The sequence below is a fragment of the Chelonoidis abingdonii genome, chromosome 20 (assembly GCF_003597395.2).
Source record: "Chelonoidis abingdonii isolate Lonesome George chromosome 20, CheloAbing_2.0, whole genome shotgun sequence".
NCBI classification, from domain to species: domain Eukaryota; kingdom Metazoa; phylum Chordata; order Testudines; family Testudinidae; genus Chelonoidis; species Chelonoidis abingdonii.
In genome coordinates this window covers 3,203,988-3,227,254 of record NC_133788.1, presented here as the reverse complement: position 1 = coordinate 3,227,254, position 23,267 = coordinate 3,203,988, and the positions used below count along the sequence as shown (strand labels likewise).

Sequence of the window (23,267 nt, the reverse complement as noted above, 5' to 3'; positions counted from 1 at the left end):
GAGGGTGGGGGGAGGAGCCATTTCCTGCCGTTTTTCCTGGTGGGGGGGGGGTAATGTCATTTCCTGCCCAGCCCTAGTGAGTGAGCACCCCGGTGTGAGCCACACCCGCCAAAATCAGACTCATCAGGGGCTCAGCCCTGCACCAACATGGGGTGCAGGGTTCCCAAACTTCATTGTTCTGTGACCCCATGCTGATAACTAAAATTACTACCTGACCCTGGGACGGGGGACCAAAGCCTGAGCCCACCCAAGCCCCACTGCCCCAGGCTGGGGGCCTGTAACCTGAGTCCTGCCACTCAAGGCCGAAGCCCTCAGGCTTCAGATTTGGCCCTGGGCCCCAGCAAGTCTAACGCCAGCCCTGACAACCCCATTAACACGGGGTCACACCCCACAGTTTGAGAACCGCTGTCATAGACAATGGCAGAATGCCCTGCCGGAGGGCTGCCTGCCCTTTGGGGTGTGTCTATACAGGGAGCAGTGATTCTCTGAGCTAAGCCCACCTCCCTCCCTTGTCTCTAGAGCCTGGGGTTCCAGCTCCAGCCCCAGCTGTAGCATCTACACTAGCCCGAGCCCGAGCCTGTTGATCCAGCTCTGAGATTCGCTGTGTAGACATATCTTTAAAAGGGCCAAGATGTCTGGGGCTGCCTCATTCAATCAGCTGTGCCTGCGCCAGAATTAGCGGCCTCCCAGCATAAAGGAGCTAGACTAATTGGGGTCAGGTGAGAGCCTGGAACCCCCGGGCAAAGAGCTCCGCCCGGGGAGGAACCACAGAAAGCAAATTGGGTTCCTGGGGCAGGTTGCAAAGGAGAGTCTGGATGGACTCCAGGGAAGCAGCCAGGAACTAGGGCTCTGTCCTAAAGGTAGCCCAGAAGGGCCTGGCAGCTGAGCCTGGATGAGCACCTAACAGGAAGAAAAGAAACTTTTGTTTCTTTGGACTGTTTTCACCCTGGAGGGGGTTAAGTTTCAGCCAGTGACGTGGCGAGCCCTGAGCCACGTGAATGGCTGGGAGAGACAGAAAATTCCAGTGAGGAGAAATGAAGCTATGGAGCACCTGCAGTGCTGTTCCTGGCCAGCAGCAGGTGCTAAGGGGCAGGTACCGCTGCGACACCCCCATTGACGCATTCATATAGGATCAGACGTTGTTTGACCTTTCATCAGACAATAAGCCTGCGTGCCGCTCAGATGTCAGCCTTTCTACCCGAACCCCAGAAATAAAATGAACCCCCTGTTATCTTGAACTGTGACCTTTGCCTTCTGTCAAATGAAGATCTTATTGAAATACACGAGGCCTAATTCTGCTTTCATTTCCACAGGTACAAATCCAGTGTAACTCCAGTGAGGTCAGTGGAGTTACTCTAGATTTACACTAGTGTGAGTGACAGTAGAATCTGGTCTGTTTTGTCTCATGTGGTTCTTTCACTCGATTCAGGTTATCCTCTTGGGAACAGTTGCTTTTCACAGAGTTCTGTTTTTGAATGGCTTTACAGGAGTTATTTCTGCTGCTGGGATGCAAGATATTTCTTAGCAGTAGTAAAAATCTCATCTGTATATTATTTCACCCGTGATCTTTAGGCAATGAGGGGTTTGTAGAGATTTGGAGGAAGTGGATGTGGATTCCGGGTGGAGATAGAAAGCGATGGAGTAATTGGAGGTGAGTGTGGAGTAAGCCCCCTTCAAGAAGCATGGTGAGGTCATGGTCGCATGAGTACAGGGTGGAATAAATCAGTAAATGCAGTGTCACTCTGGATTAAGAGTGGGAGTCAAAGCAAGTGTAATCAGTGTGTCATTGCAAGGGTGAGTCAGTGAAGGGTGAGTATTAGATAAGAATGTGCTGGGAGTTGTTAGTGTGTGTTGCTCTCAGGGGCTGATGTAATTTTATCACTTTCAAAGCATTTTACAAGGGTGAACATCATCACCCCCATTTTACAGATAGGGAAACTGAGGCAGAAAGCAAGGAAGTGACATGCCCAAGATGACAACAAGGAGTCCATTGGCACCTTAAAGACTAACAGATTTATTTGGGTATAAGCTTTCCTGGGTAAAAAGCCCACTTCTTCGGATGCATGCAGTGAAAGTTACAGCTGCAGGCATTTTATAACGACACACAAAGAGAAGGGAGTTACCTCACAAGTGAAGAACCAGTGCTGACAGGGCCAATTCGATCAGGGTGGATGTGGTCCACTCCCAATAACCGATGAGGAGGTATCAATTCCAGGAGAGGCAAAGCTGCTTTTGTAGAGAGGCACCCACTCCTAGTCCCTAGTCAAGACCAAATTAATGGTGTTAAATTTGAAAATGAATTGTAGTTCTGCAGTTTCTCTTTGAAGTCTGTTTTTGAAGTATGGCTACTTTTCACTCTGTTACAGAATGTCCAGGGAGACTGAAGTATTCTCCTGCTGGCTTTTGTATGTTACCGTTCCTGATGTCCGATTTGTGTCCATTTATTCTTGACACCATGCCCAAGATAAACTGGTCAGAAATAGAGCCAAGGTTGCCTGCCTCCAGCATCTGTCCCCCATCCCTGGCCAACTCTCCTTCATCTCAGCTGCTCTGCAGGAGGGGTGAGCTGTGTCTCTCTGGCCGGGTGTGCACAGCAAGGGACCACAAGGGAGGTGAGCTGTGTCTCTCTGATCAGGTGTGCACAGCAAGGGACCGCAAGGGAGGGGTGAGCTGTGCCTCTCCAGCCGGGTGTGTACAGCAAGGGACTGCAAGGGGGGTGAGCTGTGTCTCTCCAGCCAGGTGTGCGCAGCGAGGGACCGCAAGGGAGGGGTGAGCTGTGTCTCTCCAGCCAGGTGTGCGCAGCAAGGGATTGCAAAGGAGGGGTGAGGTGTGCCCGAAGCATTAAGGAGCATGCAGTGCTGAGTGGATCCATGCAGCATGGGTATGTGCATACACGTGCTGGCTCCGTGCCCAGAAACAACAGGCCATAGCTGATAGAAGTGGCAAGTGGAACAACAAGCCTCCTTCTCCAGGGCATTTAAACAAACCAGCTCCTAGCCACCCGCAGGGCTCTGCAAAGAGCACTCAGGGCAAGGGACAGTGTCTCTACAGGAAGGGGGAATACTCACTTCAGTGCCTTGGGGAAGTGGCTGTGTCTCCACTGGGTAGGCTGAGTAACTCCCCTGCTCATCCCCTCAATGCAATTTCTGCAAACCTGGTTCAGCTCAGGGGAAGAGATTTAACCCTTTGTCCTCCCACTTTAAGGTACTTGCATGTACGTAATGGGCTGCTGGGTGTGTGTACTGTAGACGGGGCACGCAGGGGTGGATGTGTGTGATGTAGGGATCTGAGCTGTGAACTGCAAATGGGGCCAAATTTTCCCCAGACTCTGGTGGTGCTGAGCTGGTAGGGTTTGTTCCAGATCCACTCCTAGTGAGACAGGCAGGCACAGTGGTCAGATGATGTTTCAGGACCTGGAGATCCTTTCAGTCAGGAATTACATTCAGGCAAAAAACAGTGTTTTTCTACAAAACATTTTATTTTCCAGAATCATCACTTTACCCAATCCCTGGTCATCGCCTAATATTACAGCACAAAGAACTCAACACGTTTGGGGTGTTTTTGTGCCTATCACTGAGATGCATGGGAGGTCATGTGACCCACCTGCACGCATGCCATAAATTATATAATTAGCAATACAAAAAATAGGGTCCCAACTGCATTAAATAGCATCGCATGATATGTTAAAAGTCCAGCATTTGTCAGTTCTTTGAAAAGTGGGTTGGTAGCAGCATCCTGCCTTGTGTCAGCAGAAGTGAAGTGAGGTCCTTCCAATGCCCTTTGAACTCTGTCCTTAGATGGCCAGTGCTTGGGCTCAGGAATCACCTGTTTGTCTCATGTGACAGCACCTGGCACAATGGGGCTGCGAGGTGCTACCGTAATACACACAAGAAATAGAAATAATTCTCCTTCCCCCACTCCGCTCAGTTCAGCTCCAGGTGGTCACATAGGCTTGGACCCAGGAGTTGCTGGGGTTGGCACAGACGGCCCGGCCTTTCTTCGTAATAAACCTGTGGGACAGGAAGGAGACGGGTTAGAGTGAAAGAAACGTTGTGTCTCTCCCGCACCGTCCTGGGGCGCCCCACTTCCAGATCCCACTACAGCCAGTCAGTTCTGCCCTGTCCCTGAAGGATCCTCCATCAGAACCTGATGGTGGTCTGGGCCACCTGGCCTGCCCCTCCTTCCATTCGGCTGCCTGTTCTACATATTAAAGCCCTCCTGTGGTCTGCCCTCCGCCAGCCTCACTTCCTGCCCTGCCTCCACACTCCATTATCCCCAGGTGTGTAGGTCCCACCCCCGGACCCTAGAGGAGCTATGGGGGAATTCCTGCTTGTGGCTTCTTCTCTGGGCTGTGAATACTTGGCTCTCAGAATCTGTGCTGGTGCAGTGGGCTCTCTAGTCACCGACCTCAGGCCTTTGACACCTGGATTTGCCTCATGCTAAGAACCAGAAGCAGCTGCCAGACACCAAGGGTACGTCTACATTGGAATAAAAGAGTCAGCTGACCCAGGCTCAGGTTGTGGGACTAAACACTGCGGTGTAGACATTCGGGCTTGGGCCGGAGCCCAGACTCGGGGATCCTCCCGCCTCGCAGAATCCCTGAGCTGGGGCTCTACCCCGAGCCCAAATGTCTACTCCACAGTTTGACAGCCCCACAGCTGAGCCCTGCAAACCCGAGTCAGTTGCAGCGGCTGTTTCACTGTAGACATATAGCAGGGTTCTCAGACTTCATTGCACTGTGACCCCCCTCTGACAACAAACATTACTACACAACCCCAGGGGGACCAAAGCCTGAGCCCACCCTAGTCCCGCCAAAGCCCGAGCCCCATTGCCTTGGATGGAGCTTCAGCCTGAGGCAGAGGGCCTGAATCCTGAGCCCTACCGCCCAGGGCTGAAGCCCTTGGACTTAGGTCCTAGGTGGTGAGGCTCAGGCTATGGCCCCAGACCCCAGCAAGTCTAAGCCACCCCATTAAAACAGGATCACAACCCACTTTGGGGTCCTGACCCACAGTTTGAGAACCACACACATAGAGCAAACTATTCCATTGCAGTGCATGAATGCACTGTAACACTTGCAACACCAGCATGCACTGGAATGGAAGCTGTCTCTGCTCACTGCATGGCTCCAGCGTTGGGAGTTTGCACTTACACTACAGCGGGTAAGGAGCACTTGCTGCTGGTCTCATAGTAATCCACTACCATGCTGCGTGGGATCTGGCGGGCCGTGTGGGAGAAGCAGCAGGAGATGGGCATGTCCGGTCCCGCTGAAAGATGGAAAGAGACAGTGTGAGTGTGCCTGGAATTCCATGCAAGGGAAAATAACACACGTTATCAGGGGAAGGGTTCCCCTCCCCCATTCCAAAGGGCAATAAATAGATTTTCTTCAGAAATGGACAATTTCAGAGAGAGAGACTGGACTCACCTGGGGCAGAGGAGGTCAGGGAGCAGAAGGCAGCAAAGAGGAGAATGGCGAGGGCAGCCACGGAGACCTTCATGTTGCTGTGCAGAGAGGATGAGCAGAACTGAACCAGGGACTGCTGCACACACCAGCTCGGACACTGAGCAGCTAGAGTCTCCCATCCTTTTATAGGGAATTCCAGATGCAGAGAGACAAAGGGGAGAAGAGTGGAATTTCCAGACCGGATGTCACAGCATGAGCAGTGCAGATGGGAGCCAACGCTCAGGAATTAATAAGTGAAGAGCTGACCATGCCAAGCTCTTACTCAGCACGTTTATTTCATACTATCAGGCTGCAAGGAAAACAGAACGGTGCCTGTAAGTCACATGGAGCTTGGGGTGGGGGGAGATTTATCCGTTGGAACAAAGAGACGGACTTTTCCCTCCACTTGCAAGTTGTGCAAGTCTGGAAAAACAGGAGGCATCTGGGATATGCTGCTTCTCTCAGGAGCCAGGCTTTCATATGAACAAGAGGTTAAGAGTGGGTGCGAGAAGAGGTGCCGTTGGAGCTACCACACTGGTGGTGCGCCATCTGCAGATCCCTCTGCCCTAGGACGATCCTGCCAGAGCCACCTGAACACAGTCGTGGAAGGGGTTTTATTCTTCATCTGACACTCAATGGCTTTGCTTCGATTTAGTGCCTTTAGTCACTGGAGTCATGCAAGCAGGATTTCGTCCTGGATGGAAGATCGGGGTGTTGGCAGGTAACATCAGACGTTAATCCACCAAGGAGTGTGTGTCACAGGTCCCTGTCTGCCAGTCTGCAAAGGATAGGAGTTGTAACACACAACACACACATACATCATTACCGTGTGCAGGGTTGTTAGCTCAAGCTGTTGCAGAATGTGCTTTTATCTCTGGCAGTCCCCAGGTCAGCCCTCACTGTGTTGAAGATGGCAGCTGTCACACAGGTGTGAGAGGTTAAATGATACCACATTTAATACCCTAGGAGGGAGAGACAGATTCACCCCCGTGCCCTTTGGTATCCATTCCAACTGGTGTTCATTCCACCCAAGAAGAAATTGGTGACACCTATGCCAGGCTTCGTGGGGCTGCAGCTGCGGCAGATGATATATTAGGAACACTGAACTATGGTCTGATCTGATAGAGCAATTCCAGTGTTCCTAATATATCAATCAGATCGGCCCAATCTCCTGTATTCAACAGTGGCCAGTACCAGCTGCTTCAGGAGGTGCAAGAAATCCACAGTGTAAGGTAAGGGATAATCTGCCTCCAGCTACAGATTGGTTTGTGCTTTGAAGCAGGAGGGGTTAGATCCCTTCCAAACTCATAGACTCACAGACTTTAAGGTCAGAAGGGACCACTATGATCATCTAGTCTGACCTCCTGCACAATGCAGGCCACAGAATCTCACCCACCCACTCCTGTAACAAACCCGTAACCTATGTCTGAGTTATTGAAGTCTTCAAATTGCAGTTTGAAGACCTCAAGCTGCAGAGAATCCTCCAGCAAGTATGGACTCCAAGACTAGAAGGAGCCATCATGATCATCTAATCTGACCTCCTGTATGGCACAGGCCAGAGACCTGCCCCTAAATAATTCCTGGAGCAGAGCTTATAGAAAATCATCCCATCTCGATTTAAAAATTGTCAGTGACGGAGAATCCACCATGACCCTTGGTCAATTGTTCTAAGGATTAATTCCTCTCATCATTAAAAATTTGCACCTTATTTCCAGTTGGAATATGTCTAGCTTCAACTTCCAGCCATTGGACGGTATTAGACGTCTCTCTGCTGGATAGAAGAGCCCGTTATTAAATACTGGTTCCCCAAGTAGGTACTTACAGACTGTGATCAGGTCACCCATTAACCTGCTCTTTTTGTTAAAGTGAAGAGGTTGAACTCCTTGAGTCTCTTACTACAAGGCAGGTTTTCTAATCCTTTAATCATTCTCGTGGCTCTTCTCTGAACCCTCTCCAATTTATCAGCTTCCTTCTTGAATTGTGAGCACCAGAACCGGACACACTGTAAGAAGGCCCTGCATTCTGTGTTCTTAGATGTGCACATTTACATTAGCCATATCAAAACACACGTTGTTTGCTTGCACCCAGCTTAGCAAGTGATCCAGGTCCCTCTGAATCAGTGGAACTGTCTTCATTATTTACCCCTCCCCCAACTTTTGTGTCATCTGCAAACTTTCAGTGATGATTTTATGTTTTCCTCCAGGTCACTGATAAAAATGTTAAGTAGCGCAGGGCCAAGAACTGATCCCTGCGCAGCCCCACTGGAAACTGACCTGTTTGACCCTTTCATTTTGAGCCCCATCAATTAGCCAGATTTTATTCCATTTAATGTGTGCCATGTTAATTTTAAATTCTAATTTTTTAATCAAAATGCCATGTGATTCCAAGTCAAATGCCTTACATAAGTCTGTTATGTCAATTTATCTACCAAACTTCTAATCGCATCCAAAAAAAGATCTCAAATTAGTTCGACAGCATCTATTTCCATAAATCCATGTTGATTTGCATTACTTACGTCACCATCCTTTAGTTCTTTATTAACAGAGTCCTATCTCAGTCACTCCATTATCTTGCTCGTGATCAATGTCAGGTCTATTATTAACCAAGTCGTCCTGTTTAAAGAGGAGCTGGAACAATTTGTATAGTGGGGGCGCTGAGAGCCATTAAACCAAGTTGTATATCCTGTATATAATGCATCACATGCATCCGACGAAGTGAGTATTCACCCACGAAAGCTCATGCTCCAATAAGTCTGTTAGTCTATAAGGTGCCACAGGACTCTTTGCTGTATATAATGGAAACCACCCCCAGCACTCCGAGTTCCAACACCTATGCCGGTTTACGCTTTTTAAAAATTGGCACAACTTTAGCTTTCTTCCAGTCTTCTGGATATCCCTCAGTGCTCCAAGACTTACTGAAAATCAATATTAACAGTACAGTGAGCTCCTCAGCCAGATCTTTTACAACTCTTGAATGAAAGTTATCTGGATCTGCTGATTTAAAAATGTATGACTTTTGTTTGTTTGTTTCCTATTTATTGTTATAACTTCAGACATTGGTGTTTGGCATCATGTTCCTTACTGGTAGCTGCAATCTACAAGCCATACTCCAAGGAGCTGGAGAGAAAGGGATCAAGTTCAATCTGGACAAAGACAATGTTAGACCAATCAAAACAAAAGATTTTGATCACACCCCCTCAGCTGACAATATAAAGCTCAGGCCTGCAAAAGGCGCAGCAATTGCTGAAATGAGGTCACTAGAGAATGATGCAAAAAGAGCAGGAGTACTTGTGGCACCTTAGAGACTAACAAATTTATTTGAGCATAAACTTTCGTGGGCTACAGCCCACTTCATGGGATGCTGAGCTGGAGAAGTCATCAGGATGGGGATTTACCTTGCTAGGTTTATACCAGACCTTGCAGAAGTCTTGGCATGACTAGAAGATCACCTAAAGAAAGACTCAGTGTTCCACTGGGATGCTCAGAGAGATTCTGTCTTCACCAGTGTGAACCATCTATAGCCAGGTGAAGCTCGTTTGCAAACTATGGTATAAATGAAGAAGTGGGTGCATCTAAATGAGGACTTGGGGATTCCATACATCCAAGGAAATAAATTTTGCACAGCTCAAAAAGGAGAGCTCTGCCCATTATCTGGCTATGGGTTATGCTTACAGCCCATATGTGCCTGGGAGAAACCTGACCTTTTTGCAGACAATCATAACAAAACTCCTTGCTGGAGCACCACCAAGGCTACAAAGAAAGAAGCTGTAGCTGCAGAAAAACAATATGGTGATTAAACACAGGCTAGATGACAGTTTTATTCAACAGGCACCTTATAGTGCCTTTGACCATAGCGTATGACCCAGGGAGAAACCAGAAGATGGTGACAATCCTTACAGTACGATATCCATGTTAGCTATGTCATAAAACACCTTGAATAATGCAATTCAACCCTGAACAATCAGGTTCTGAAATATTTGGTAGAGGAGGGGGAAATGCAATCAATATTACAAATGAATTTGATCTGATTTCTTTTTCTTTCCTTTCAGAAAGGATATGACATTATAAGTGATGTTGCAGATGGTTTTGCCTAATTGTACGTATCGATATAAAACAGTTAGCGCATGGAGAAATGCTTCTTGTCAACTACAGTACAGTTCTCTTTAGAATCTGAGCATATCCCCAGTAAAGTTGGTACCCTTCCTGTATCCCTCTGAGGCCTGGTCCACCCTTAAAAATTAGATCAACCTAGCTACATTGCTCAGGGCTGTGAAAAATTTTGCACCCTGAGTGCCATAGTTAGGTTGACCTAACTCCTAACGTAGACGCAGCTAGGTGGATAGACAAATTCTTCCATCAACCTGTTACCGTCTCTTGGAGAGGTAAATTAAGTACACTGGCAGATCAAAACCTTCAGCTGATGTAGGAAGCATAGACACTACAGTGACATAGCTGAAGGGCTGCAACAGGGCCCTGGTAATGCTTGTAGTATCGACAGAGTGAGACTCAAAATCATTCTTCTAGGTGTAGCTGTTGCCTCTGGGCCCCATCATGTATCGTTATTAATAATGATTCTCAGCTCTTCTATAGCACTCTTCACCAGTCGGGCTCAGCAGGCTTTACAAAGGAAATAAGTATTGTTGTCTGGGGAAACTGAGGCACAGGGCGATGAAGTGACTAGCTCAAGGTCACCCAGAAGGGCTGTGGCCAAGCCAGGAATAGAATAATAGAACTATAAGGCTGGAAGGGACCTCAAGAGATCACCTAGGACTTTGTATCCTGAGACCATCCCTGACAGCTGTTTGTGCAACCGGTTCTTAAAAACCTCCAGTGACGGGGATTCTACGACCTCCCTTGGAAGCCTGTTCCAGAGCTTAACCACTCTGAGAGTTAGAAAGGATTCCGCCCCCCCCCCCCCCCAATATCTAACCCAAATCTCCTCTGGACTGTCTCCAATTTGTCCACATCTTTCCTAAAGTGTAGTGCCCAGAACTGGACCCAGTGCTCCCGCTGAGGCCTCACCAGTCCCAAGCAGAGTGGGACAATTACCTCCCGTGTCTTAGGTATGACAGTCCTGTTAATACACCCCAGAATATTTGCCTTTTTACAACAGCATCACATTGTTGGCTCATATTCAATTTGTGATCCACTATCACCTCCGGATCCTTTTCAGCAGGGCTACCGCCCAGGACCGGCACTAGGGCTTTGAGCGCCCTAGGCGCATGGCCATTTCACTGCCCCCCGCGCTGGTCCCCCGGCTCTGCAGTCCTGCCTGCGGATGGTTGGCTCCTCCCACAGCTCCAGTGGAGCTACCGCAGTCGTGCCTGCGGGAGGTCCACCGCAGCCGCGCTAGCAGCCGACCGTCCGCAGGCACGACTGCGGCAGCTCCACCGGAGCCACGGACCAGCGGACCCTCCGCAGGCACCACTGCAGCAGCTCCACCGGAGCCGTCTGCCGCCCCATCCGGCAAAATGCTGCCCCCTAATAATGCTGGCGCCCTCGGCGATTGCCTAAGCCGCCTAAATGCAAGCGCCGGCCCTGCTACCGCCTAGCCAGTTATTCCCCATTTTGTAGCAGTGCATTTGCTTTTTTCCTTCCTAAGTGTAGCACTTTGCATTTGCCTTTACTGGATTTCATTTTGTTAGATTGGAGAGCTGCTCTAAAATTGTCGAGGTTGTTTTGAATTCTAATCCTGTCCTTGCAGTCTTCTCCTCATGTAATACTTACAATCTGGGATCAAGTCTCCTCTTAATCTTCTCTTATTCCTGGGTTGAAGGGGCACTTTATAACATTATAACTGAGGCAAGGATATTTGGGGGGATGGGAGAATTGAAAGGAAAAGTGAGAAATTATTTAAAAGGCCAAGTGTGTATTGAGGATATGGACAAATTGGAGAGAGTCCAGTGGAGGGCAACAAAAATGATTAGGGGGCCGGGGCACATGACTTATGAGGAGAGGCTGAGAGAACTGGGCTTGTTTAGTCTGCAGAAGAGAAGAGTGAGGGGGGATTTGATAGCAGCCTTCAACTACCTGAAAGGGGGTTCCAAAGAGGATGGAGCTCGGCTGTTCTCAGTGGTGGCAGATGACAGAACAAGGAGCAATGGTCTCAAGTTGCAGTGGGGGAGGTCTAGGTTGGATATTAGGAAACATTATTTCACTAGGAGGATGGTGAAGCCCTGGAATGGGTTACCTAGGGAGGTGGTAGAATCTCCATCCTGACAGGTTTCAGGGTAGCAGCCATGTTAGTCTGTATCCACAAAAAGAACAGGAGTCCTTGTGGCACCTTAGAGACTAACAAATTTATTTTAGCATAAGCTTTCGTGGGCTACAGCTCACTTCTTTGGACGCATAGAAGGCAACATATATTGAGGAGATATATATACACATACAGAGAGCATGAAAAGTTGGGAGTTGTCTTACCAACTCTGAGAGGCCAATTAAGTAAGAGAAAAAACTTTTGAAGTTATAATCAAGATAGCCCAGTACAGACAGTTTGATAAGAAGTGTGACAATACTTACAAGGGGAGATAGATTCAATGTTTGTAATGACTCAGCCATTCCCAGTCTCTATTCAAGCCTAAATTGATTGCATTTAGTTTGCATATCAATTCAAGCTCAACAGTTTCTCATTGGAGTCTGTTTTTGAAGCTTTTCTGTTGCAAAATAGCCACCCTCAGGTCTGTTACTGAGTGACCAGGCAGTTGAAGTGTTCTCCTACTGGTTTTTGAATGTTGTGATTCCTGATGTCAGATTTGTGTCCACATATTCTTTTGCATAGAGACCGTCTGGTTGGCCTGGCTTGACAAAGCCCTGGCTGGGATGATTTAGTTGGGGATTGGTCCTGCTTTGAGCAGGGGTTGGACTAGATGACCTCTGAGGTCCCTTCCAACCCTGATATTCCATGATTCTATCAGGATTTAAAGGGGGATGGGGGATGAGTGTTACTCCCTTAAAATAGGGTGCATTGTGGTATTATTGGTCGTGCTCACAAGAATGTATAGTTGGCATGGAGGGGAAGAGGTGTCTCCGGGGGGATGGGTTGTGTGTTTTGCTCTTTACACACAAATAATGTGAACAAACCACACCAGCATCATTGGGTCCCAAATAGCCATCAGACACACCAGGCCCTGGCTAGGCTGGGGCAGTTTCTAAAACACAGAGCACAGTGTGCGGGGTGCACACACTATTCCTCTGCACTGCAACAGGGCTGAGAGATTCGTTCCCAAACGTTTTCTATCCTTCCTTAAGACCTCACCCAGGGTTGGGTCTAGGGTTGGGCGAGCAGGTCGGTCACCCAGGTGGGCACCTTACCAGGGGGCAAGGGGCTTCTGTTGTTCTCCTATGATTGGCCAGCCATTTTTGCTTCATTTGGCCAGGGGTGGGCTTGGCTTGTTGGTTGGTATTTCAGGCCCATTCCTGTCCCAGGCCAGTGGGTATGGACTAGCTAGCTTGGCCTCAGTGATGGGAAAGCCTTGGGTTATGCGAGGCTCAGAGGTCGAGGGACATGCTCTGTGAGGTGCTTGGCAGCCCCGTGGTCTGTCTTGAACCAGGAGTTTGAGTTTGGTTAACGCTGGGAAGCTCCAGGCTGTTTCTCACACAGATTTCAGGTTTCATACTTTGTCAGGTTCCAGCTCGAGGACTCATCTCAGGCTCCAGAACTTGTCAGAACTGTCTCACTGCTGAGCAGGACGTGGTGAGGTGTGTCTGCCCTCTGGCTCCCTCGGATCCTTTCAGGGTGTGACAGAGCAGGAAATGCGGGTTCACACCTGGCGACGGCAGCGTCTAACATTGGCTGGAGCCTCCTGCTAGCAATGGTCTGGTGCCCATGCTGACACCTGCGATACCCCAGTGCCTTTGCTATCACTGACCATGAGGTGGTGAGATCTCTCTGCAGAGGCTAGCGGTTGGGGTCACCAGGGTCACCCTGAGCAGACCCATTCTTTGCTCTGCAAGATCCCAGAGGCGATGGGGGTGCACCAGTTGCAGGGCCTCCAGCCTCGTGCATGCAAAGCAGGAGAGGTATGAAACCTCTAGGCTGCCACACCCTTGGGATGTGCAGGGCACCCAACTCTTGGAGCCTTTCCCTTGATGCCCGGAGGGTGGGGTCCCTCTGCTTTCCAAGTGTCTGGTGCAGACAGATCTGAAGGGGCCAGTTCCAGGTCAGTCTAGACAATGAGCCCTTTGAGGGGAGTGAAAGCGAAGGCTGAGAGCTGGAGACAGGCACGGGACGAGCTGGGCTCCGTCCACTTCAGAGAGAACAACAACAGCAAAGCAGCTTGACCTCCAAGCTGCCCCAGAGATGGGAAAAGTGTCCTAGCCTCGAAGGCAGCCTGAACTAAACTAGCCACCCACAACTAGGGTGGTTCTGCCTCCAGGCAGCATCCCCAGCGCTGCAGGAGACTCACCCTGCACAAGGCTCCCATGACCCCCTTGGGATTTCCTGGGCAAGTCCCGCCTGCACTGGCCAGCCAGCCTGCAGTGGCCAGCTGTGACAAGGTGAGCTCGCCCTGGGGTTACGGGGCTAGCCTGGGACTTGGGGAACCGGGGCTCTGTTTCCTGCTCTGCCACACGCTCTCTGTGTGACCTAGGGCACATCACTTGGCCTTCCTTTGCCTCAGTCCCACCTGTATAACAGGGATAACGGCACTGAGCTGCCTCCTGGGGAGGGGGAGGGCTGACAATACACTGGCACTTGTGAGGCACTCAGATGGATAGTATGAGTGGAGCACTGTGGGATCTGGGGTTGTCATAAGGGCCGTTGCCAGCTGGTGTGAGCTGACTTTCCTTGGGGCATATAAAGGCCATTTAAAGCCACTTTTGTCTTGTCCTGAATGAGACTAAGCTGGATCTGAGGATCAAACTTTATTACAGCATCTCCTCAGCAATCTGGCCTTCACTAGGACGCTGAGGGTCACAGTCTGAAAGACTGTGGGACAAGACGTTTCCAGGCTGGAAAGTTCTGCCCTAGAAGCACTGACTCTGCCTGTGATTCTGTGGCCCCTTTACACACCCGGGGGAAGTTCCAGAACCAGGAGAAACCTCCTAGCCTCTCCAGGGTGACTTTGACCCACTTTGAGTCCAACCACACCAAATGCCACAGAGGCAAAAGGGCCTTCTTCCCTCTCGGGGGACGGAGGTGGCTAAGACTCACACACACACACGCCTAGTTCATATCCTGTTGTGCGCAACTCATTTGCTCCACTTTTGTTCACACCCGCACAGCATCATCCACACTGTCAAAGTGTTGTCGTGTGGTTTTCACACTCCTCTGCGCTCTCTGGTGCAGACACAGTTGTGACCTACAAAGGCGAAGGAAATCAAGTTGTGTATCTCCTCCCCTCGCCTCTTTGCTTCTTCACAACGACTAGAGAAGCCCCGCCAGGCTTATTTCTTTTAAATCTGCTTTTTATTTCCATTTCAGCAATCTCGGGAATGTCAGACCTGGTCTTCGCTGGTTTTGCTGGATGACCTGGATGTTCACATTGAGAAACATGGGGCTGCAGTAAACATCGCCCAACACTCCATTCTGGCCATTCTCCCTGGTGAAATGAGCACAGCTGGTGCTTTCTGTTATGTTCACCACAGACATAGAGAGAAGGTAGATAACAAATACTAAATATTCTTGCTGGAAGGTTGCAACAGAACACAACTTTTATTCTTAGACTCTGGAATGATAACCCACAGCAACCAAAAACAGGAAGGGAGAAAGCAGGCTGCTCCATAATGCAGAGAGGCACAACTCAGCCACCTTGTGCTAGGCTGGCTCTTTCTTGATGGACTACTGCTCTAACATGGCATGTTTCCATGCAAGCAGGACCAGGAAATGTTCCTTCCACTCTCCCATACAATCGCCACACTTTCCTGCATCCCTTTTGTTGCTGTTGCAGCTGGATATACTCAGTTTCCAGATTTCCTGACTGATTTCCCCCAGCTGGACCCAGTATCAGAGCCGTTACCTGTGTGAGGGACACCATCACTGTGTAGTGGGTGAACTGGAGGGTGAGGAGGAGGAGAGGACGGGCGCGGCGGGAGCATCAACCCCAAGAGCCCTGGTCATTAGCAACATGGTGAGAGGGAACACGGCAAACACACGGGGACAGCAGATGGATCTAATTGGCCCTAGCTGCCCTCATTCTGCAGTCCCTTCTTAGACCTGATCTGCAGCATTAGAGCTTCCTTAAACAGATCCCCTCAGCTGTCAATCAGGCGTGTTGCCACAACCGCCTTCCCCCCCGCTGAGGTCACTTTCTCCTCCCAGCCTCGCGGGAAGGCTGCAGGTTCCTCTTTCTAGTGAGCCCCATATAGAGGTTCCTGACCATCCCTGGAGCTCTGCTCAGCCCGTCCTCTAACTTCCTCACCCACTCCCTCTTCGTTCCCTCCCCTCTGGGGCAGACAGAGAAATTCCCCTTTTGGAGCTTTGCAATAATCACAGGGTTTCCCCAACCCGGTAGAGAAACTAAGGGTAAAAATGACAGCAAGAGAAGTAAATATCCCCTCACCTCTCCTGGGTGGCGGCTCTCTACAGGTAGAGTCGGCTCCAGGTTTTTTGCCTCCCCAAGTGGCAGGGGGTGGGGGAAGCTGAGCGGCGGCACTTTGGCGACAGCGCAATTGCACTGCTACATTCTTCGACGGCAGCTCAAATCAGAACAGAGGGACTGAGGGATCCACCACCAAATTCTCGCTATATTGGCCGCCCCAAGCAGCTCCTTCCTTAGCTGGTGCCTGGAGCCAGCCCTGTCTAAGGGGGCCCTTTGCTGGCAGGAGCTAGGGGGCAGCTCCCCAAGAGATGGGGAGGGCCAGGAAGGAGTTGAGAGAGGACTAGGACTCAGCAGTGACCCAAGACAAGGCCAGCTAGACTGAGGGGACATGCAGATCTCCCAACTCCATGCCATGGGAAGACACTATCATAAGAGCTTCCCAAGGTTTATTTTGCTTCATTCTGGGTCTTACCTTGGCCCGGATCCTCAAAGGCATTTAGGCATTTCCAGAGCTAGGTGCCTAAATCCCTTTGAGGAGCTGGACTGTAGCACCTAGGAGCCCCCATCCCAGCCTAGAACGCCATTGTGCTAAGTGTTGAACCGATACAGGACAAAGAGACAGTCGCTGGCTGTAACGGGGCACACAACCCCCCTAGCAGCCAGGAAGGGGCTACAGAAAAGCTATGGGCTCAAGCAGCCTTGCCCCACCGGCGAGGCCTGGCAGGCCTGGAGACAGGGCCTTACAAAGGCGGAAGCCTGGCGCAGCAGAGAGCAGCACCGGAAGAGGACAGACCTCTGCTCTTGCAGAGCATAGCAGGCGACAAAGGCTGCTCGTGTGCCCAGGACCAGTCTGAGCACAAAGCGGGTCAGACTGCAAGCATCTGCTCTAGAACTACTGTGGGCCACTTGCCTGAGGACACCAAGCTGTATGATGGGCTGTGGCTTGCTGCCAGCTCCAGTGAGGGAGAAGGACAGGCATGTCGGGCTGGAAGGGATTTCATGAAGTCATAGCCCGGTCCCCCGTGCTGAGGCAGGACCAAGTATCCCTACATCACCCCTGGTCTGTCCAATCAGTTCATAAAACCCTCCAATGACGGAGATCCTTCCTTTCCCACTTTTGGGACCTATGACTGTGTGTGATCCAAGCCCCTCAGACCAGACCAGACTGTGGCTTGCCAAGGAAGTGTTTCTTTTCTCCTGAGCCCTGGACGGGCTGATCTCCAGTGGAGCCCAGCCAGAGGGCAAGTTTCCACACCCTATGGCAGACCACCGAGACCACACAACAAGGAGTTGAGCACAGGATCTAGTCACACCCTAAGGGGGATGCACTGTGAAGGGACCAAACCCATGATGCTGCCCCTCAGAACTTACAATCCAAGTCAGTTTAGGGCTTGTCTACATATAAAACACTGCAGTGGTGCAGCTGCCGCCCTTCAGCACAGACACTACCTCTGGTTCACTCATCGGTGCAGGTACTCCACCTCCCAGCAAGGTGATAGCTAGCTCCACAGCAGAATCCCCCACTGATCTGCCACGGGTGTGCAGAATCAGTTAGGCACTATAGCTGCATCTCTCAGGTGTGTAAATTCCTAGTGCCGGAGATCCACAACCTGCTATGATTGACGTCAATGGCAGAACTGATGCACATTTTACATCAACAAGTGTTTTTTGACTGAAAAGAGCTTTTCGGACCGTGAGAACATTTTGGCAGAAAATGTCAGATACTTCAACAAATTTCAATTTTTAGTCAAAATGAAATTTTGTTTTCTTTTTGTAGCCCCTTCCTTTTCCAGGAAATGAGGGGGACAAAATGTTGTGAGTTGTTGGTTTTTTGGTTTGTTTTTTCTTCCATTTGATTCAGTTTATTTTGTAATTTGAAAATTTTCAAAATGTTTCATTTAGCTGGGTTTCAACAACCACCAAAAAAGAAAATGTCCATGAAAAATGTAGGGGAGAAAATGAAAACTTCATTTCCTTAGAATATGTTTTGCAGAAAATACTGGGTTTTTTTCCCCTCAATTCTAGTCAATGGCAATGAGCCCATTGCCTTCAGTGGAAGTGGATTTGAGCCTTTGGGCTGTGAGTGATACATTTGTAGATGCACTTGCCACAACATCTGGTAAGAGATTCCCAGCTGGCCAACCCTGGCGTAATACAGTTTATAAGAAATCTGATAAAGGACCAGTTGTGTAAGAGTGCAAGCACTGTTCATTGCTCACCACGGAGGAGATTTCAGGATGGCTGCTTTCTCCTCTTCACTTCCAGCTCTCATCTCTTCCTGTGCTCCAGATTCTCCACCTCACACATGGTTTCCTGATCACCACTGGTTGTGGGATTCATACCAGAGTGGAGCCTGAGACATTTAGTCATGCAGAAACCCCCTTTATTTCTCCAGACATGTCAGGAAAGTGGCTCTAATCAATTCACATTTCTGCCTTTGGACACATTTCTCAGCCCTTTGCAGAGAGTGATGGAGCCCGACGACTTCCTGGCTTTGGCTAAATGCCAAACACCACCTGGGAGGTTAGACTTTGTCTCCTCCCTCCATTCATTTCTGTCTTTTTCCTTCCCTGTCTTATTTCCTCTCTCTCCCTGTTTTCTTTCTGTCTATGGAGTGTCTGGCTTAGCTGGCCAGGACAGTATATGTTGTAACACTGCTGGAAGCCTGCGACCAGAAAGAGGCAGCTAAAAGCAATGCCCTAAACAACCCAAGGCAGGTACAAGCTTTCCGGCTCTTGGAATGGCTGGGAAAACTGTGCCCAGCCTGTGTTTTTCCAGCAGCGATGTTTGCAAGTGTAACCCTTCTGCCAGGTAGAGCCGGCAGCAACGAGGGCTGGATTCAGCATCTAGGGGGTCCTCTTAACAATACAAAACAGAACCAGCTTGATCCTCCCACCCAGGAACCTGGGGAAATTACACGCCACCCCTGGGCACCTCTCAGAGGCCACACTTCCGCTCTCGCATGCACTGAGTCTGTGTACAATAAAATAAACCGTGTGTTAAAAGGAATAGGGACCTAAGCTTTTATTTGTAAAAACACCACACCCACTATTCAAAGCATGTAACCGTAAGCAAACACCTACCCCACAGTACTTTGGACAGTGGCCTTTGCCTCAATTCCCACTTTGTGGTATGAAAAGTCAATGAATGAATGTCCCTTTTAACAGGCCATGCCCCTTTCCCTCTGCTGCACCCCACTCATAGTTGGTTGGCCTTAGTCAGTGCAGACCCAGAGTTCAGCTATGCATTCAGATGGGTGTTCACCTCCCACCCCAGAAGACGGGATGGGGGAGCAACACGCAACACCTCTGTTGCTGCTGCCATCTCTGCAGGTGGCTTGCTGCTGCTATGCCTGCCACTCCTTGCCACTTGCATCTTTGCCACCACCGGCTGCTCACTGCCACCTCTGCTGCTGCTTGCCACTCCCTGCCACTTCTCCCTGTCCCCCATCTTAGCCCAGCTCTTAGTGATTGCACTAGTGGGGAACCTCTCTGCAACTGCCTCTTCGTCGTCTTTTATTGCAACATGGTCCTCATACCAGGTCTCAGGCTTAACTCCTAGACCTGCTTACTAGTGATTTCAGATCTAGTTATCACGAAGCAGAAACAAGGACCCTAGATGGAGTCCAATCAGTTCTCTCTTAAACACTGGAGCAGGGAATGTCTAGGACTCTTAAGGCAGAATCCACATAAGAATGGTCCTACTGGGTCAGACCAAAGGTCCGTCTAGCCCAGTATCCTGTCTACCAACAGTGGCCAGTGCCAGGTGCTCCAGAGGGAATGAACAGAACAGGTGATCATCAAGGGATCAATCCCCTACTGCCCATTCCCAGCTTCTGGCAAACAGAGGTTAGGAATAGCCATTGATGGACCTGTCCTCCATGAACTTATCTAGCTCTTTTTATGTATTTATTTATTTAGTTTTAAACACACCATCAAGTAAGAACACCTTTCTCTACCCCCTGCCTCTTTTACTGGGATTTGGCATCCATACCCCTGCTTAGCAAGTGAGTTAGAGTGACCCCCTCACTCAGGGCAGGATAAGCACAGTTCTGCGTCCCTTTACTCATATAATAGAGATAACAGCATTGCATCACCCCTGCACTCAACACTAAAGTGGTTTATAACCCAGCACCAGCCACAATGGATCACTTCCGGAAATCAGCTCCATCTGCTGAGCCCCTAGGCAAAGTGGCTGTGTCTATGCAAATACAGTCTGCTCCTGAAATCTCCCCCCTCCACACCCTTTGGATGGCAGGGGAGAGCTCATCCAGACCCCATTTGCACAAGTGAGAGTCAACACCAGAGACAGAAGCTGCATTTTCTGTCTTGGCCTTTTCTTTCCTTTTCTGTGTGTGGGTTTGTCCTGCTTTGTCTTCTAGGAAATGGGGGAGAGGGATAGCTCAGTGGTTTGAGCATTGGCCTGCTAAACCCAGGGTTGTGAGTTCAATCTTTGAGGGGGCCATTTAGGGAAGTGGGGTAAAAATCTGTCTAGGGATTGGTCCTGCTTTGAGCAGGGGTTTAGACTAGATGACCTTCTGAGATTCCTACCAAACCTAATCTTTTATGATTCCACACAACAGCAATGGCAACCATCTCAACTAATGGCTTCTGTTTGTCCCAAAACAGACAGTTCTGACCAGCTTTGATATCATCTAAGGGACAGTCAGACACAGCCTTTTTTCCCTTCTACAGACTCTCTTCATGTAAATGAAAGGGAAGAGGGCTAGTACTGAAATGGCAGCTTTACTTTACATTTCAAAGGGTTTAACTGACTTTCCTTCTTTGCTGTATCTTTAAAAACATGTTTAATGGTGAGCTTGCCAGGGCACCAAGCAGACAGGTTTCTGTCTACCAACCCCTGAACCTTGTTTAAAACTGTCTGGTGTTGGACGGTTTCAGGATCATGGGAAACCTTTGACTCTTCGGTTCCATATAGTCCATGTAAATTAATGTAGCAGCCTCAGACATATCTCATGGTAGAATCTGCTTCAGAATCCAGGGAGTTTTTTGGTTTTTTCCCTTCAGAGCAATTCTCATCCCCTTACACTGAAACCTGCTATAAATAACAGCGCGAACTCACTTCCTTTCTCAGCAGCTTCTTCAATACACCCATCTCAATGAAACACACGAAAAACTTCCCCATTTTTGTCCAGTCACATTTATCTTGGGCATTTGTTTTTCTTTGTTTTTTATTTTAAGGGTTTTGGAGTCTACAAAACAGCAGAACTCTGACACTGCATGCAAATCACGGCTGATCAGTGTTATCCTGCCTTTATCCAATGCCACTGGGAATCTCGCCAGTGCAAGGTCAGAGGGCCTTTGAAAACGCCCACTGTGCTGGACAGGAGCAAGTGCAGATTCTGAGCTGAGCACAGGATTTGCTTGCAGACACTCAGCACCAGAGCTGATTGAAGTAGGGGGAAAGCAATTCTTTGCCAATCATGAAAAAATAATTGATTTAAATTGAAAAACAATTGAGAATGTCCATGGAATTCACAGGCAGCGGGTGAACCCTGCCTTTGGGGAAACTATCCTTGCGGCCACGCCCCTTCCGCCTGAGGCCCCACCCCCTTGCTCATCATACCCCCGAGTGCCTCCCTCCATCCCCCCATGTCCAGAGACCCAAGCGTGCCCACTCCTTAGAGGATCCCCAGCCAGCCTTCCCCAGCCACACCCAACCTCCAGGCCACCTTGGGGGCCACTTCAGCCCCTGCTTGCCAGCCTGAGCCCTGGGCTCCAGGCTGCCAGCCCGAGGCCTGAGCTCCAGGCTGCCAGCCCAAGCTGAGCCCTCACCAGCTTCCAAGGAGAGGGGCAGTGAGGACAGGACCTTGGGGCCGAGCGTGGTCGAGGCCACAGCCCAGGTTAGGGGAGGTTGGTGGAATTCCAGCCAGCTCCATATAGCACTTCTAGATCTGTCTTTGCACTTCCCTGGCCCAGTTGGTGCAGTATCTGAGGACCTCCCAAATGTTCATTCATCTGTCCTTCCCTCCCCACTGTGAGGTAGAGCCCTGTTACCGTCCCCATCTGACAGATGGGGAACTGAGGCCCAGAGAAATTAGGCCCCAGAGATCCTCAATGGTATTTGTGCTTAATAGAAGTTAGGAGCCAAAATGCCTTTGAAGGTCTGGGCAACTTGGCCATGGTCACGCAGGGAATCTGTGGCAGAGTCAGGAATTGAACCTAGATCTCCTAAATTCCATTCCAGTGCCTTAAACACATGATCATCCTTCCTCCATATAGCACGCATCAAAGCACTATGCAACTACTAACTAAGTAATGGGGTTAGTGGTTAAAAAATCTCCAGATCAGATACAGTATTTAGTACAGACTGGGCAGGGACTGAAACGCAATTTTGAATGTGTTGAAATTGCAAATTTTTGAAGGAATTCCCTCAGCAAAGTCATGTGATCAGGGCAGAGCCTTGAGAGTTACTTTTTGCTTTTCATTATGTGATATTTCTTTTGGCCTGATTATTCATTCTCAGAGCTTCTATTTCTATTTGGTTTCAGTTTCCAGTAGTGCCAAAATCAGGCATTCAACAATCATGAGTCAGACCCAAAGATTTAAAATAATCAACGTCGGTTTCTTTTTCTTTGCCTGACCCTCTAGGGTACACTCACTTCACATCGTCAATCTTTTTTCTGCAATCATGAGGGCTAGAAATGTACTTTTTCAGTTCTTTTTTATTTTAAGTAAAAGCTGAGTTCGCACACAATTTTTTGATAAACACTGTGAAAGTTGGCACCCTCTGAGTTTCACACTGTGTCACAACTAGAACAGGCAAACGACGCGAAAAAGTATTTGCAATTATTTCAGTGACCTCTAATTATGACATTGATTCGATTGTGCCCACGCACCCTTTTTCTTCACTTGCTGCACACATTCCTGCTAGTGAAATTATAGCTGTGCGAATAGCTGATTTTTTTAGTCACTGGCAATGCCAAACAAAAACCAGAAAACAATCGGTTCAACTCAAGGAAACCAAAAATGTCCTGACTTTTCAGCAAATCGAACGAGCTGGTGAAATTTCATTTTGGGTTGAATTAAGTGCTTCATTTGACATCTTTTTAACCTTTTTGCTAAAAGCAAAGAAAAAGACGAGGTAGATTCACAAAAACAGCAGAGGTGATGGTGGTGCCTGGGCCTCCTGGTAACCTCTGAGCCAATGTTTGGGAACCTACTTCAGATGTGGAGACCTGGGCTTGATCTGCACTTTGCCTGATGTGGAGATTTGAATTTGGGTCTCCCACATCTCTGTATAGTGCCCAAATCGCTGGACACCACCTCCTTCCCTGTCCCGCCATTTTAGTGAATGGCAGCTGAATCTGCCCAAACAATCAAAATGTGG

The 23,267-nt window shown here is 49.2% G+C and overlaps 2 protein-coding genes across 2 annotated transcripts in view; both read right to left on the bottom strand.

Annotated features, from left to right (window-relative positions):
- The window catches only part of LOC116830268 (E3 ubiquitin-protein ligase TRIM39-like), a 475,516-nt gene that overhangs the window by 420,842 nt on the left and 31,407 nt on the right, over positions 1-23,267 (bottom strand). The gene's annotated exons all lie outside the window — the stretch shown is intronic.
- LOC116830186 (C-C motif chemokine 4-like) lies at positions 3,492-5,544 on the bottom strand. Its single transcript, XM_032789494.2, has 3 exons — positions 5,423-5,544; positions 5,150-5,264; positions 3,492-4,010 (listed from the first exon to the last, which is right to left on the bottom strand). Exons 1-3 carry the CDS (start codon positions 5,493-5,495, stop codon positions 3,929-3,931), a joined length of 270 nt encoding a protein of 89 aa, XP_032645385.1. The 5' UTR covers positions 5,496-5,544; the 3' UTR covers positions 3,492-3,928.